Source organism: Balaenoptera borealis, assembly GCF_965194805.1.
Source record: "Balaenoptera borealis genome assembly, chromosome: 8".
In the NCBI taxonomy this organism is placed as follows: Eukaryota; Metazoa; Chordata; class Mammalia; order Artiodactyla; family Balaenopteridae; genus Balaenoptera; species Balaenoptera borealis.
Window position 1 is genome coordinate 31,562,003 of NC_138865.1, and position 17,878 is coordinate 31,579,880.

General features: G+C 40.8%; 1 protein-coding gene and 1 long non-coding RNA gene across 11 annotated transcripts in view; one reads left to right on the top strand and one right to left on the bottom strand.

Moving 5' to 3' along the window:
• The window catches only part of LOC309634363 (contactin-associated protein-like 3), a 142,067-nt gene that overhangs the window by 115,329 nt on the left and 8,860 nt on the right, over window positions 1–17,878 (bottom strand). For 7 of the 10 annotated variants that reach the window (XR_014248027.1, XR_014248029.1, XR_014248030.1 and 4 more), the window contains exon 2: window positions 9,040–9,096. Coding sequence is in view for 3 of the 10 variants with exons in the window: in XM_082404317.1 (XP_082260443.1) it covers window positions 9,040–9,096 (57 nt within the window). In the remaining 7 variants the exon portion in view is untranslated. Of the gene's footprint in view, window positions 1–8,023; window positions 8,872–9,039; window positions 9,097–9,209; window positions 9,545–17,878 lie in introns of those variants that run through there. The other 3 variants (XM_082404314.1, XR_014248034.1, XM_082404315.1) reach the window with 3 other exon arrangements.
• On the top strand, window positions 9,597–17,877 carry LOC309634368. The gene is made up of 2 exons (XR_014248061.1): window positions 9,597–9,802; window positions 17,566–17,877. It is a non-coding gene; the product is annotated as an uncharacterized lncRNA (long non-coding RNA).

Here is a 17,878-nt window from a genome sequence, read left to right on the forward strand (position 1 = left end):
CTAGAGAAAGCCCTCGCACAGAAACGAAGACCCAACACAGCCACAAATAAATAAATTAAAAAAAAAAAATGCCACCTCAAAATATGCCACTTTGGCATAAATATGGTTTTGAGCTGAAAGCAATTGAAAATCAGCAGATGCAGGAAGAAATCTTCCCTCCCCTTTTCTCCCTAAAAGCAGGGCATGAATTTTCCCTGAGACCGGGGCCCCCTCTCACGAACCAGGAAGAAGAGAGTGACTCTTGTCCCCAAAGGTGGAGAATGGGCACTGAGGTGAGTCTACATAAACAAACCTTATGAAAATAGCGCTTATCTCCCATCAGGTTCCCCATATATTTCCTACTCACTTTCCTCCAAACCCCCTTTCCTTTCTTAAAAATGGAATATAAGCCCCCAAGTCTAACTACTTCTTTGAGTTTCACTTCCTTCCTGTTGGACTCTTTCACACAGAAAATATTAATTAAAGTAATTTATGTTTTTTCTTCCATTATTCTGTCGTTTGTCAGTTTACTTTGCAGGCCCCTACGAATAAACCTAAGAGGGTAGAGGAAAGAAATTTCCTCTCAGACATCAGCAATGAAGGGGAAAAAATGTTTTCGTGGTGACATGGGAATGAACTTTGGAGTTGGTCAGATCATCACAATGGTCACATCAGTCATCTATGCTGAGCAACCCTCCCTTGGTATTCTTGTCCTGCCTCTATTTCTCATGGTATCTGGTAGCACTGCAGTGCCCAGGAATGTCATGAGCTCTCTCCAAGGTGAGGCCTATATGCAGATATTATTTTATAAACTATTTCCAGAATCTTGTTCAAGGTAAAACCATACAATTCATGTTCTAAGTTCGAAGGCAGCTCAGCTCACAGAGAAGACCTTTGAGAAAGCACAACATGCTTACGGGTCTCTGGCATGGTATCAATGTCAGCCTCTAGACTGTGTCAAAAGCAATTCTGCACTCCCTCGTATTGACCAAACATGGGTAAAATACCTCTTCTGGCGCTTCCTTCTCTCTGATGATGTAGCTACCTGGGAGCCTGTAAGAACTCACTAATACTATGCTTTCTAAGAGCAGTTTCTGCTCTCGCTCAAAATCGTATAGTTTTTCTTTAATCATGTGGATAGCTTCAAGATTAGTTTTTTGGTTTTTGGTATGTTTTACAATGGGATAACTTGATACTATATCTGAGAATACCCTTCCCAGTAATTCTAGTCTCCTTGACATCAGTAAGATACGGAAGAGAAAAACCTTTGTAAAATGGTGTTAAGGAAAATTATCCAAAAGCCTGAAAAAAACTAAAGGGACTTTTGCCTGTTCTTTCTTAGTTATGCTAGGGTTTGATTATCAGGCCTGCCTGCGGATTATCTGAATCTCTAGGCATGTACCTTTGCATCTTTGTGTAACTTGTTATTTACTATTGATAAAGGTATGCTGTAATTCTGAAGGGGTTGATGTTAATTTGTACCTTGATTTTTGTCAGATAGCAATACAAATAATGTCTGTTCAGTAGGGATGCAAATGATTCCTTTCTGATGGAAAATACAATTTCCAAAATTCAGAATGTTAGCTGATTTTCCCTACAGAACATTAGCTATTTTTTCTCTAAAATCAGTAATCCTATTTAAGAATTCTTCCAGCTACTAGAAAAGCTTCTACCCCATTTAGTTCTTTTGAATCAGCACTACCATCATGCCAGTTCTCTTATTAATGGGTTCATTAAATCTGTGCCATATACTGATTTTACATTTGCATGAGTCATGAGTTTAATTTATGAAAATGATACTTTGACAAGGAGCAATTGTGAGTAGCACAATGTGCACCAGTCAACAAACCATGGGCACACAAAGTAAGGGCTACCTGCATGGACATACACACCAAAAAACCGGTCACTTTCAAACAGTATCTCTGCTATCTTTTCCCTGCTTTTATTTGGGTTCATAAGAGCTCAGATTTCCCAATATCTAGTAGATATGTTAAGTTTCTCTGTTAAAAATATATAGGCTTATATTTCTTTTAAGCTCATATATTATTTTTAATCAAAATTTTGGACTCTGCCCTTTTCCATAGGATAGTTAGTGCCTAGTGATTTGAGGGTGGGTCTGATAACAGGCTCCTATCCAAAGCTGAGATTTATTCTGGAAAGTTTAAGCCTGCAGCTCCATACTGTAGGTGTCCTTACACCTACAACACTGAGGTGTCCTTACTCACCACCACCTCCCTGCCCTGCTTGTTCCCGCTGTCTGCCTGCAGAGAACCTGGGGAGAACCTCCACCACTGCCCCACTCTTCCTTCTTTTTGGTCTTCCCCCTTACTTGGGGAGATTGCTTGTACACTTCTGCTTTTCCTTCTCCCTTCCCTTTGCCCCTCTTTTACCAAGTCTAATCATACTCCTTTGATGGGACTATTTCCCTTGCAATCAACTTCATTGCAATTGTTTTGATTAGTGGTTATTGGCACCATTCCCCTATCAAAAAGAACTAATCAAACACCTGACCTGGTGGGTGGGGATCAATTCCACTACGATGAGCAAAGGAGAGCTGAGAGGACACTGATTTCATAAATGGACTCGTGAATGTTTTAGTTATAAAGAGTTTTGTGTCCCTATACCGTTTAGTAATTGTAGGCCTGTGAAACTGAATTTTCAATTAACAAAAACTCTGCATTGTTCAATTCAAAGGATATGTTCTACTTACTATTTTTGTACCAGAACAAATGTTGAACTGGCACCAAAGATGAATGACACATCCTACCAGCCCTCAACGAGGTCACAGTCCAATGGAGTTGATAGGCATGTACATATAACATGCAAGATTTCTTTTATAAATATTGCAGAGGTATAAACCAGGTGAAATTAAGGCATAATTAGGGAGAAACACATGATTTAAGAATCTCAAAAGGCTTACCGGGGCATTACATTTTATTTTATTATTATTTTATTTTAATGAAGTCCTGTTGCATTTTATATTGAGTTCTAGGATCCATTTAATGTATATGAAAAGTCTAAGGTCTTTGTCTAGATTCATTTTTCTTTTTTTTGCATGTAGCTGTCCAGTTGTTCCAGCACCAAAATTACACACGGAGAAACAGACAATCTCAATAGGCCTGTATCTATTAAAGGATTTGAAACTATAATTAATAACCTGCCAAAAAGAAAGCACTAGGGCCAGATTGGTTCACTGGTGAATTTTAACAAATATTTTAGGGAAAATGTATGCTTATTCTCTGAAAATAGAACTAGAATGAATACTTTCTAACTCATTCTATGAAACCAGCATTATCCTAACACCAAAAGCATACAAAGCATTACCAAAAAAAGGAAAAATTCAGACAAATGAATATAGTTGCAAAACTCCTGAACAAAATATTAGTCAATCAAATCCAACTATGTATGAACAGAATTATACACCATGGGCAAGTGGGATTTATTCCAGGTATACAAGGCTGGTTCAACATAAGAAAACCAACTAGTGTAATTCATCATATAAACAGGTTAAAGAAGAAAAACTATATGGTCCTATTAATAGATACAGAAAAAGCATTTGACAAATCCAGCATTCATTCATGACAAAAACGTTCAGTAAACTAGAAATAGAAGGGAACTATTGCAACTTAATAATGAGAATTTACAAAACACCTACAGCTAATATAATATTTATTAGTGAGAAACTAGATGCTTTCTCAGTAAGATTAAGAACAAGGCAAGGGGGTTTACCTGGTGGCGCAGTGGTTGAGAATCTGCCTGCTAATGCAGGGGATACGGGTTCGAGCCCTGGTCTGGGAGGATCCCGCGTGCCGCGGAGCGGCTGGGCCCGTGAGCCACAATTGCTGGGCCTGCGCGTCTGGAGCCTGTGCTCCGCGGCGGGAGAGGCCGCGGTGGTGGGAGGCCCGCGCGCCGCGATGAAGAGTGGCCCCCGCTTGCCGCGGCTGGGGGGGGCCCTCGCACAGAAGCGAGGACCCAGCACAGCCATAAATAAATAAATAAAATTTAAAAAAAACAAAAACAAAAAAACAAGGCAAGGGGGCTTCCCTGGTGGCGCAGTGGTTGAGACTCTGCCTGCCGATGCAGGGGACACGGGCTCGAGCCCTGGTCTGGGAAGATCCCACATGCCGCGGAGCAGCCAGGCCCGTGAGCCACAACTACTGAGTCTGCGCGCCTGGAGCCTGTGCTCCGCAACAAGAGAGGCAATGATAGCGAGGGGCCCACGCACCGCGATGAAGAGTGGCCCCCGCTTGCCGCAACCAGAAAGCCCTCGCACAGAAACGAAGACCCAACACAGCCAAAAATAAATAAATAAATAAATAAATAAATAAAAAAGAACCAGGCAAGGATATCGCCTCTTAACACATTTTTTCAACATTGTCCTAGAATTCACAGCTAATATAATTAGACAAAAAAAGGAAATTAAAAGTATATAAATTGGAAAGGAAGAAATAAAACTGTTTTTGTAGATGACATGATCATCTATGTAGGAAATCTCACAGAATCAACAAAAAACTTTGAGAACTAATAAGCAATTATAGCAAGGTTGCAGGATACATTTTTCACATATACAAATTAATTGCTTCCCTGTACACCAGCAATGTACAACTGGGTTTTGAAAGTAAAAACACAATATCATTTACATTAACACCCAAAAATGAAATACTTAGGTATAAGTCGAAGAAAATATGTGTAATATCTATATGAGGAAAAACTACAAACCTGTGATGAAAGAAATCAAATAATTTAAATAAATGGAGAGATACTACATGGTCATGTATAGGATGATCAAAATTGTTAAGATGTCAGTTCTTCCCAACTTGATCTACAGATTTAATTAATCCCAATCAAAATCCCAAGTGATCTTGTGGATATTGACAAACGGATTCTAAAGTTTGTCAAAACCCAGAATGGCTGACACAGTATTGAAGGGAGAGAACAAAGTTGGAGGATTAACATTACCCAAAATCAAGACTTACTATAAAGTTAACAGTAATCAAGACAGTGTGGTATGGGCAAAAGTATAGACAAATAGATCAATGGAACTGAATAGAAAGCCCAGAAACAGACCAAGACAAATACAGTCAACTGATTTTGACAAAGGAACAGAGGCAATATGATGAACAAAGATAGTCTTTTCAACAAACAATGTTGGAATAACTAGACATCCACATGCAAAAAAAAAAAACAACAAGTGAATTTAGAAACAAACCTTACACCTTTCACGAACATTAAGTGAAAATAGAGCACAGACCTAAATATAAAACACAAAGCTATAAAACTTCTGGAAGATAACATGGAAGAAGATCTTCCAACTCTACAACACTCTGGAAAAGGCAAAACTATGGAGACACTAAAAAGATTAGGGGTTGCCAGGAATTAGGGACAAGAGAGGAATGATGAACAGGTAGATTACAAGAATTTTTAGGGCAGTGAAACTATTTTGTATGAGACTGTAATGGTCAATACATGTCATTATACATTTATCCAAACCTATAGAACGTACAACACAAATAGTGAACTCTAATGTAAAACTTAATTAACAACAATATATCAGTATTGGTTCATCAATTGTAAAAATGTACCACTAATGCAAGATGTTAATAATTGGGGAAAAGGGAATGGGGCGTTGGCAGGAGAATAGAATAAATGGAATCTCTATATCTGCTTAATATTTCTGTAAACCTAACACTGCTCCAAAAAAAGTTTCTAATTAAAGAAAGAGTGGCAGAGAGAGTTGTAGATTTGTAGCAAAGTGCTGATTCATGAAGGTTTTAGAGATTTAACAAAAATGCAGTGATTGCTTAGGGCTAGGAGGCTTGTGGGGATAGTAGGGTGATAGGTATGGGATTTCTTCTTGAGGTGACAAAAATGTTTTAAAATTAACCGTCGTGATCATTGCACATATCTGTGAATATACTAAAAACGACTGAATTTTACACTCTAAATGGATGAGTTATAATCATATGTGAATTATATCTTAATAAGCCTGGCTAAAAAATTCAATGGCCTAGATCTGTGTTATTAAATTAAATAAACAGCACTTAATAGTTTTTCTATAGCTGAAGTGTATGCTGTGAGGTTCTAACATATGACTTCTTCCCAGGAAGTCAATAATGTTTTAAAGTATAAAATTTCAGAGTTAATATCAATTTTTTACAGAATTCAATGACAAGAGAATCACAGATGCAAGGGCCAAGAGCCATTAAAATAGTTTCCTTCCAGATCACGGACTAATGAATAAGATTTCCAAATGTCAATATTGATGACATGGAAAAGTATACACTATTCATTTGGAGTGAAGCTGTCAGCATTTCTTTTTGAATGAAAACGATGACAAAACCCTCTTCCCCAAACACACACGTACAAATGCCGAAGAGTGCATCCTCCTTCGTGAAGCTACCAACTCAGCAGCCTTCAATGAAGGGCATACAAAAGATGGAGCGCACTACAAATATCCATTGTTGCCACCACCTCAGTAACACAGGAGTGGCTTTATCATCGGAAGTAATCGAAAGAAAGAAAGAACAGATGGACGTCTGGTTTATGGGGACTCACACAGTAAGCGTCACCCGAGGTGGAGGGCTTGCCACGGATAGAAATTAGGTGTTAGAAAGAGGGAACATGAGAGCAACAGAGAGGAAGACGGTTTGGAGAAGGGATGCTCAATTATTGTATTCGGTTGTTTTATTTTGTGATATATGTCTGACAAACCGATTGCATAGAATTGCATTCTCTTACTGAGTGAAACTAATGAGTGTAATTATTTTAAATTGAGGCTATCTTATAAAAAAGCTGAAGAACTCGGGGGCTTCCCTGGTGGCACAGTGGTTGACACTCTGCCTGCTAATGCAGGGGACACGGGTTCGAGCCCTGGTCTGGGAAGATCCCACATGCCGCGGAGCAACTAGGCCCGTGAGCCACAATTACTGAGCCTGCGCGTCTGGAGCCTGTGCTCCGCAACAAGATAGGCCAGGATAATGAGAGGCCCGCGCACCGCGATGAAGAGGGGCCCCGGCTCGCCGCAACTAGAGTAAGCCCTCGCACAGAAACGAAGAACCAACACAGCAAAAATAAACAAATTAATTAATTAATTAAAAAAAAAAAAAAGAAAACCCCAAACATGATAAATATCAATACAAAGAAAACCAAGCCTGGGCACATCATACTCAGATTACTGATGAGTAAAGATAAGGAGAAAATCTTTAAAATATCCAGAAAATAAAAGACACAACACATACAGAGGAACAACAAAAAAAAAAAGGCTGAAGAACTAAAACCAAAAAAAATGATTTCTTTTGATTCTTTTAAAATATCCTATGAAAAGCTAGCTTTTAATAGGGACTTTAGATCGCTGTTATTTGGGGTATTTTGTACACTCTCTTCTATAGTTTCTAATTCACCTCTGTTTCATCAAGTGAAAAATCACATTTCATTGTACTTGTGCTCCATTTGTTCTCCATATAACATCTTCCCACCCTTGTTTTAGTATTATCTAAGATCTTGGGAGATTTCAATCAAAAACATGTGGATGATTTTGGACTCTAAGCTTGGAGCATCCACCAATTATGTTTGAATTCACGAGACTGAAATAGCTATTGGCAATAGTGTAACCAAGAGAGGAGATCCCTTCTTACACCTCACACATGTACATTTCACATGAGTGCCTTTACTGTAGCTTTATGACAAAGATGTTTAACCACCTGGCAATTAAAAAAAAAACAAAACACTTTGGTGCTCTAAATTCTTGTCATATTCTTCAAACTTATTGTCCTAAAAATATTTGTATAAACAACTGAATTTCAAAGGCATATTTTTAAAAGCTTTCTTATTATATATGCATATAGATCAACTTCTTAAACACTGTAAGCTGGAAGAATTTCTGCATCTAAGTGCATGCTTCTTTTAGACATATTTGCACAATCATTGCAGGCTCAAATTGATGGTGCTCCTGAATGCAACTTCCCTATAAGGTAAAATTCAGTTTCCTGTACTTCATTCCTATAACCTATAAATATTGAAATGATGTAACTAGAAGGTAAGTTCATTTAAAAATTTAACTAAATTATTTTTGTAGCACATTGAATATTGTTTATTAGCATATATATTTTAAGGCACTGACTTACATAGGAATGATTCCCAGGGTGAAAACATGTATGTGATGTTTTAGAGAATAAAACAAAATTATTTTTATAACATATGTATATATATATAAATGCATATATTAGCCAATATCCATTTGTAAACCTTTATTCTATTCAAACTTAATACTCCACTTCCAAAAAGATATGTCCATGTAAAGTTGATAAAGTTCACCTCTTAAAATATGTCTATGTTTAAAAGAAATAAAGGTGCACTATACACCAAATTCTGTTATTTAAATTTGTATTTCATATATAAATTGGACTACACTGCATTATGTAATACTCCATAGGTACTGAATAAGTAATAAAAACTAAAAATAGTATTTATCTAGATGATATGATTGACCAGAAGGTATGTCCTGGATTATTATAAATATTTCAAGAGGAGGAGGATTATCTATAAAACCTTTTTCATCTGAAGTCCTGGGTCTTATGATATAGATAGAACTTTATCTAAACATGTAGAGTTTCCTGATTTCCTTTGAAGAAATCAGTAAGAAACTCTTTGAAAAGAAGAAAAAAACAAAACAAAACAACAAAAGCAAGGGGCGCTCAAAGTCAGCTTGAAACAATAAACCTCGGCGGCAAGTCCCCAACTCCTGGGCGCCCGTTCAGGGCCCCAGCGGTGACCTGTGCTCACATCAGCGGAGGCGCCAGCAGAGCCGAGCCCGGGACGCCAGCCCACCGCTCGGACCTCACAAACCAGACGGCTTCGTCTAACGTTGGGAAACTGCGGAATCTCTCAGCAGCGCTGAGCGGGGCGGCAAGGAGACGAACTCAGGCTTCACACCAGGGAGCTCCGAGAGGAGGGACTAAACGCGCGACCGCGACAGCTCAGGCCGGGAGCCCGGAGGAAAGCTGTCCCCCAGGGAGCCCCCTCCCCTCCCGGCAGGACCCCGCCGCTCCGGCGTCTCTTTACCTTGGATTTCCCGGTCCCAGGAGCGGCCGGCGAGGCCACCCCGTCGTGAACAGGCTCCTCCAAAACACAACGAAAGCCAGCCGGTCACATGCGGCTGTGCGGACCCCGGCGGGCGGGGAGGGCAGGCGGGGAGGGGCGGTGGTCCCTCGGCCCCCGGGATCACGCGTTACCTCCATGGCCACCCGCTGCCCGCACTTCCGCCCGCCGCCTCCCACGGAGCCCCGCCGCGGTCAAAGGTCGCGCTTCTCTGCCGGCCCCGCCCCCGCGTCTCCAAGGCCGCGGCCCGGCGGCGCTTTCGCTTCCGCCTCGGGAGGTGGCTCCCCGCGCGCTCCGCCATGCCCCCGGGCCGGCCCGCGATGGGGCGGGGCGTGGAGGGGCGGGCCCGTGGGCGGGGCCCGGCGCGCCACCAGGGCAGTGGGGGGCCCGGCCCCTCCTGGGAGGGTCGGGCGTTGTGGGACCGCGCGCGCTCAGGCGGCCGCCCTAGTCTCCTGTCCCCTCACCTGTCCCCTTAGCTATCCCATCTCCTTTTCCCTCTCCTGTCCCTCACCTGTCCTATCTGTTGTCCTCCTGTGCCCTCAGCTGTCCCCTCAGCCCCCCTCAGTTCCCCCAGAGGCCCTTAGCCTCGGAACGGGCGCGTGGCTGTGCCCTGCGGCTGCAGGAGGCCGAGGGGACGAGGCGCAGCTGTTCCTGAGGCGAGTGGGTGACCGCAGAGCGGGAGCGCTGTCCCGCCTGGCAGCCTGGACGCCGGCCCTCCTCCTGGACGGTGAGTAGTCCCGGCGCCCAGCCCCATTACGGGTGGACGGGCGGGTTGGGGACCTGTGCTGACACTGCCTTTCGTGGCCGGTAGCTCTTTCTTTGAGCGGGACTGAGGAAACAGGCCCGAGTGGGGGGACGCTGGCCGGGGGAGGGAGGCGGCCTGGGGGCCCCCGCCCGGTGGGGACGGGCGGCTCCAGGATGGTCCGGGGCGAAGACGTGCTGCCGCAGCCGGTGCCTCCCCTCCGCTCCGTGAGCCACCAGCCTGGCACTGGCTGTCACTTGTCACGCCCTGACGCAGGTTGTGGGATGAAGTTTGCCAGTTTGGGGAAAGGATCCCCCTGCAGTGAGCTGGCTTCGGAAAATACCCGTAAATCTGGACACTGGGCGGGGTTGTAAAATGAGTGACTTTCCTCGGGACTAGAGAAATAGTCTCAGACAGCTTTTTGGAAAAATCACGAGTAATTCGTGAAAGCCACCAAAGTTCTCAATGTTTACATGGCAGTGAATACCGTTAAGGAAGAGTGACTAAATGCGTTGGCAGGTCGTGTTGGTGAAACTCGAGACTTTGAGCACCTTTTGGAGAAAAAGAGGACTTTCTGTTGCCCTCTCTCCATCTAGTCCGTTGCCTTGTATATATATTCATGCATTGCACTGCATGAAGACTTAATTGAATCTATGAATTAATTGATACAGAAACCAATCAGCAGGACAGAACCTAAGATCACTGGTCATTTTCTTCTGGGTTTTGAGGCAACTTAGAACTGAGACTACAGGGATTTTGTTGTATCTATTAACATCAAGGACGTTATAGCATTTGTTTTTTCCCTTCCAGTATGGGATCCAGGCTAGAATCAGGTTTTGCATTTAATTGTCACATCTGCTTAGGCTTCTTTAATCTGGAACATTTCCACAGCCTTTCTTTGTCTTTTATAAAATGGACCGAAATTTTGACCAAAATTTTGGTCAAATTTTGGACATTTTTGACATTTTATAAAAGAAAACCAAAAAAAGCCCCCAAACAACCGAACTCATAGATACAGAGAAGAGATTGGTGTGGCAGAGGCAGGGTGTGGGAGTGGGCAAAATGGGTGAAGGGGGTCGAGAAGTACAAACTCTGATTTATGAAGCAAATAAGTCCGGGGGGTGTTGTGCGCAGCATGGTGACTACAGTTAATAATACTCTACTGTATACTTGAAAGTTGCTAAGAGAGTCGATCTTAAAAGTTCTCATCACAAGAAAGAAATGATGGATATTTACTAGACTTATTGTGATGATCATTTCGCAATACATACAAATATCAAATCATTATATTGTACACCTGAAACTAATGTTATATGTCAATTATATCTCAATTAAAAAAGGAATAAGAAATTTGGGAAAAAAAAAAAAAAAAAGCAAGGGGCAAGTTAAAACAGTTTATGTTGCCCTTTGTTTTACTAGATCTTATTTAATTTAAAATCAATTTGAAATCTCTAGTAATATGTAATGTTTACTTAAGTAGAAGCAATTAGACAAATAGTGTTTTCAGTACAGATGTACCCAGCCACTCTGATAATTCATTTTAAAGACACCTTAAGATAATAGGCTGAGATTTCCAAATAGATTTAGTTACAGGAGGGCTGGCTAACAAAGTCACTTCTAAAAGTTTGTGCCCTGATATTACAAACACCAATATAAAATATTGCCTATTATCTTTAGATCTCAATTTTGCATTAAGTTTTGGATGTATAACTGTAAAAAGCAACTTTATAATTCAGTGGTATTTGGGGGCAAACTTAATAATATTTTTTCCAGAAAAAGATATAATGGGAGCAAAAAATCTCTATTCAATTGGAATTTTTAAATTTTAGTCACAAAATTAATAGAGGCACATAGTTTAAAAAGTCAAATAGCACTAAAATGTTTACTTTGAAAATTAGCTTTTCACAAAAGCTGTGGAACTTGGGCAAGTCATTTACCTGTCTGTGCTTCAGCTTCCTCCTCTGTAAAATGGGGATAATAATATGTCAGCTTCACAGAGGTGCTGTGAGGATTAAATGAATTAACGCATGTGAAAGACTTGGTACAATGCCTGGCCATAGCAGGATCTTTATAGATTCAACTATTATTATTACTGTTCCCACCCTCAGAAGTAATCGTCTCGATTCCCATAAAGAGTCTCTGTCTCTTTCAGAACAGAATTTTTCCTCCTACTCTCAATTAAATGTAAATCTGTTTGAGGGGAAGCACAGGATATGCATTCATATTTAGTTGAAGTTAAAATGTCAAAATTTGGAACACATCTACCTGATTCCTTTTTCTCATCCTTCTTGATAGAATATGGAATGTTTGTTTTCCTGTTTATCTAATCCAAAATATTCAAAACACTTTCAAGGTCTGTAGAGAACAGACTTGTGGTTGCCATGTGGGGGGGTGGGGGGAAGTACTGGGAGTTTGGGATTAGCAGATGCAAACTAGTATATATAGGATGGATAAACAACAAAGTGCTACCATATAGCACAGGGAACTATATTCAGTATCCTGTGATAAACTGTAATGGAAAAGAATATGAGAAAGAATGCATATATATATATATATATGTGTGTGTGTGTGTATGTATATATATACACGCATATATATATGTGTGTGTGTATATATATATATATACACACACATATATATATATGCGTGTGTATATATATATATATAAAACTGGATTACTGTGCTGTATAGCAGAAATTAACACAACACTGTAAAGTCAACTATACTTCAAGAAAATAAATTAAAACAAAAAACTCTTTCAGGGTCTGAATAATAATCATCTTTCAGAATTGAGCCTGAATTTACAGCTGGACTTACACATATATCTTTCTATCTCAAAATATATTTTATAGAGCTAAGTCATTGTCTCAGTTTTTGTCATTACTTATAAGCTTATGTTTTGATAGAGTTTATATGGAAATACCATGTGGCATAACTGCCTATTTCACACCCTAGGAGGTGGGAAGGGTATAAGGACTCATCATCGACCCAGATTCTCATCTGATTCAACTAATTGGCATTTCAGTCTCACAAGCAACATTTGAAATTTTTACTGCAAGGAACTAATGGGATGAAGAACAACACAAGTAATCAAATCAAATAAAGGCATCTGCTGGAGTGGGATCCCAGGGTCCCACCCCACAGCTTTTTATGGAGAATTTTGTTTTCATGGAAAGGCCAGAATTCCCTAGGGGTGGAGTTTCATGATCAGAAAGTAAAGAAAAACCTCTATGTATTATTAATATCAACACACAAAATAATACAACTGCATTACACATTTCTCAATTTAGAATAAGGATAGCATGTATGAACATGTTTTGGGAAGGTTATTGAAATTCTCTAAATCACTTTGATATCCTTAAGTTTCTTAAGGCATTTATCAAAACTCCACAAGAACAGAGCTCTTCTTTGTTGCTTGAGTCAATAAAAATCTGACTCAACTTCTATTTTAGGTCACAAATTTTTAATGGAGTAAACCAGGATTTCCTTCGTAATGAAACTACAAGGCCTGCACTATACTGCAATTCAGTAAACTCTGAATTATAAATGCTAAAATTCCTTTTGACAGTAAGGAGTAGCATAATTCTTTGTTGGGAGCAGCATTATTGGACAATTTTTCTTAAGAAACGGAGAATTTATTAAAGCATCTTATGGGCTCACAGAATCAATAAGAGGCTGAAGGACTGGGCTTGGGAAATAAGCAGAAACCAAATACCCCTGGATCAAGGGTGGGAGTGGGTGAGGGGGCAGGACCACATTTGCCTTTTGGTTGGACCCTGCTGCCCCCTTTATTTTTGCCTGTTCAGGACCAACCAAGAGCTAACAATCCTCTTATTTTTAGTTTTTTTTGAGGAACCTCCCCTACTTCTGGGTATATAGTTAATGGAATTGAAATCAGGATCTCATTAAGATTTCTGCACTCCTACATTCACTGCAACAATATTATTCACAATAGCCAAGATGTGGAAGCAACCTAAATGTCCATCAACAGACGAATGGATAAAAGATATGTGAGATATATATAATGGACTATTATTCAGTGTTAAAAAAGAAGGAAATCCTGCCATTTGTGACAACATGAATGAATGTGGAAAAATTATGCTAAGTGAAGTAAGTCAGACACAGAAGGACAAATACTACATGATACCACTTACGTGAGGAATCTAAAATCGTCAAATCACAGAAGCACAGAGTAGAATGGTGGTTGGCAGGGGCTGAGGGGAGGGGGAAAAGAGAAGGTGTTAGTTAAAGGGAACAAAGTTCCAGTTATGCAAGATGAATAAGTCCTAGAGATCTTCTGTACAGAATAGTGCCTCTGGTTAGTAACACTGTACGTGCTCTTAAAAATTTGCTAAGGGGATAGATCTTACGTTGTGTTCTTATCCCAAAATAATAATAATAAGAAGAAGAAGAAGAAGAAGAAGGAGAAGAAAAAGGGTGGAAGAAAAGAACAACAACCTGCTTAACACAGAGTGCAGGTCACAGCCCCACTCTCATCTGCAGGTGAAGTGGTTTCCACAGTAGCAGGAAACACGCTGCCTCTCAATAGGAAATCACATCTGGGTTAATTCCGCAGAGTCAGGGGCGGGTGGGTGCTGGACAGTCGAAAAATAACAAGCACAGTTTCCCAGATTTACATCTATTCATGTACATGAAACAGGCTGGGACCTGGGAGCCTTTGCTGCAGTGCTGCAGTGCTTGCACCTGGACAAATGTCTCTTAGAGCAACAAAATGCAAAGAAACTATAAGGGACTAAAAATAACTGCGTGCATGCACAGTTGGGGCAAATTCTGGACAAAAGATACAGAAAGACCAAAAAAGCCCAACTGCCACTTCTGAAGAGCTAGAAGCAAAAACGGGGGTCGGGAGCAAAGGCTGGGTTCTGCGCATGCCCCCTGCACTCAGCACCACCAAAGGGGTGGGCAGACCACCTAAGTCACCCCTCCGGCCCAACCCCGGGACACACCACTACCTCCCCCCCATATAAGGAACCAGCTGCCCCCACCCCCACCCCCAGGAAGCGAGCAAGGGAACCTGTTGCTTGTTCTCGCTCCCCCTGCTGCAGCAGGGGTCCCAATAAAGCTTTGCCTGAATTTCTTGTCTGGTCTCTGATCAATTTCTATTGATTAAGGAGGCCAAGAACCCTGGTCAGTAACATACACACTTCAAATTCCAGAAATTGTAAGTCTTGCTGAACACAATTATCTTTCAGATAAGGAAGGGTACCACCCACTCACCAAAGGCAGAAAACCTCAAGTCTCTGCATCCAGCCCCAATCCTAGGGTCTCTGGATGTTGTCTAATCCTCCTCTAAGATGGTCACAGGCACATCTACATCATCAGAAACCCACAGAGTAATGGTGAATGTAACCATCACTATAGTGGTCTATATAAAATGGTCTGACAAGGGAAAGGGATGGGGGAGGAAAATGAGTTATGGAGCATGGAAGGAAACATGTGTAGGCATGTGCTTCTGCATCATTCGTGATACTGTGACGTCCCTCAGCCACTCTCTGCTCCATGGTCACCTTGTTCTCAGCCAGCACCAGGCTCATTGGTGTCTTCACTTGGTGACATGATCCAGACCTTCATTTCTGAAGGAACTGAGACCTTCACAGCCCAGCCAATGTGGTGTTGTTGCCTCTTGAATTTTCATAAGATACAGATGTAGGGAGGCAGGACACAAGATCCCTTTGATCATCAGAAAGGATTTCTCCCACCCATCTCATAACACTTTTTTCCCAGCTTGCCTAGTGATCAGCAGAGCCCAGGATGCCAGGGGCAGCATCAGCTTTAATTCAGTGGAGCCACTGTTGTGCCAGCTGGTGGACGCATCCCTCCTATGGGTCAGACCATCTCTAAGTAATCAGAGTCGTCACTTAGTGACAGGAAGAAAAGGGTTTGTAAGCAGGTCATTAAATGGTTCACAAGTGAAAGTGGAAGTGTTCACTAGTTCAGAAGAATAGTCAGGTCCTATAAAACAACGTGTCATAGAAATCGTCAAGATGTATATATACACACTACAATATATAAAATAGATAACCAATAAGAACTTACAGTATAGCACAGGGAACTCTACTCAATACTCTGTAATGACCTATATGGGAATAGAATCTAAAAAAGAGTGAATACATGTATATGTATGACTGATTCAGTTTGCTGTACAGCAGAAAGTAACACAACGTTGTAAATCAATTATACTCCAATAGAAATTAATTAACAAAAATAAATGATACCAATCAAAAAAAAAAAAAAAAAAAAAAAGAAAGATGTGACCCAGGGTACTGCTTCTGCCACTGAAGAGCTCTAGCTCAGCTGCCCTGGACCCATCCATATAGCTGGACAGGCCATTGCTCCTGCCTGCTGTGGTGCCCCCCTCCCCCAAGAACTCCACAACTGCAATCACAACAATAAAATCCGACTGCTTCTTAATCTTTTCCCCACTTGTTTCACGACTCTCAGTCTTGGGTTGCAGGATCCCAATGGCTGAGCCCAAGGTTCAGGCCCTCACACTGGCTGCCAGGGGCACCGAGAAGGGGAATCTGCTCCCTTCATTCATTGTCATTCTGAATGAGTTGATACACCTAATCGTTGTATTTTCATGTCTTCCCAGAAGAAATCTGTCAAGGAACAGCCTATTGTAAACAAATTCTATTTAGAGTATAATTGAAGAACCAAATTAAAAAAAGAATCCTAAGCTTCAGTTAAATAAATAAATAATAAACACATACATACATATGTGCATACATCAAAAGAAGAAGAGAACGTAACAGTTTATCCTCCAACTGACACATGAATACATTCCTTACTCTCAGCAGGTTCATAGAAGCAAACAGGGACCCCTGAGAGACTCAGGCCCTGTGCTCTCATTTTCCTTTTTAGTGCCAATGAAACAGACTCCAAAGTGCTCACATGGTTAATTATTGGCAGAACTAGAGTGAAGATGCCACACTAAATATTGAGCTTCCTGGGAACACCATCCAAGCCTTACACATCCACCGCAAGTCACACGGTGCCTGTCACATAGTAAGCCCTAAATATTTTGTACTAAATGACCGAGTCCACACACTTTCCAATATATTAAGCTTTATGTACCTCCATTAAGAAGCATTTCACAGTTAAGGATTGAATTTTAGACTTCCATTCCCCTCATCTCCTTAATTCCATGCTAACTGAAAGATAGCACCTTGAGAACACAGGAATTCTAGACATTCTGGTGATTCAAGTCATGTTGCAAAAGCAGAATTGTTGCAGGTTTTTTTCCTTCCTCAAATAATACTTGGCACAGAAAAAGCACACGGATGCAGCACACTGCATTTTCCCCTGCCAGCAGCTCGCTCATGGAGCATCTACTCATGAAAACACAATTTTTAAAATTTATTTATTTATTTTATTGAAGTATAGTTGATTTACAATGTTGTGTTAGTTTTAGGTGTACAGCAAAGTGATTCAGTTATACATACATATATATATATATGCACATATACATATATATGTTCTTTTGCAGATTTTTTCCCATATAGGTTATTACAAAATATTGAGTGTTTTCCCTGTGCTGTACAGCAGGTCCTTATGAAAACATTTTAATACCCAGATAGATAACCACTTATAGGTATTACGAGGATACCATTCAAAATAGGGAACAGTAAGTGACTCCTTCACATTAGGTCAGGCAGAGTTTTCTCATTTACTTTTTAAGTGGTTTTTATTGATTTTGTTTTGTTTTGTTCTGTTTTATTTTGCCTAAGAACTAGTGGGACAGAATCATTGAATGCGTAAGCTGAAAGGACTCTGGACCAGTCCTCTAATGGAACAGATGAAGAGAACTCACCCAGAGACCAAGGACCTGGCCAGCACTCCTATCCCAGGGCTTTATCACCACCACACATGGTCTCGGGGACCACGTTCATTGAATGCCTACCACTTGGTCTGTATCATATTTGATTTTACAGAGAAATAACAGTCACCTTTTCCTCCCTATTGCAGAAGGTATTCTTGTGACTTTGATAGTGAGAATGCATTTAAGAAACATTTTTAAAGCACATCTTTCCAAATGCGAAT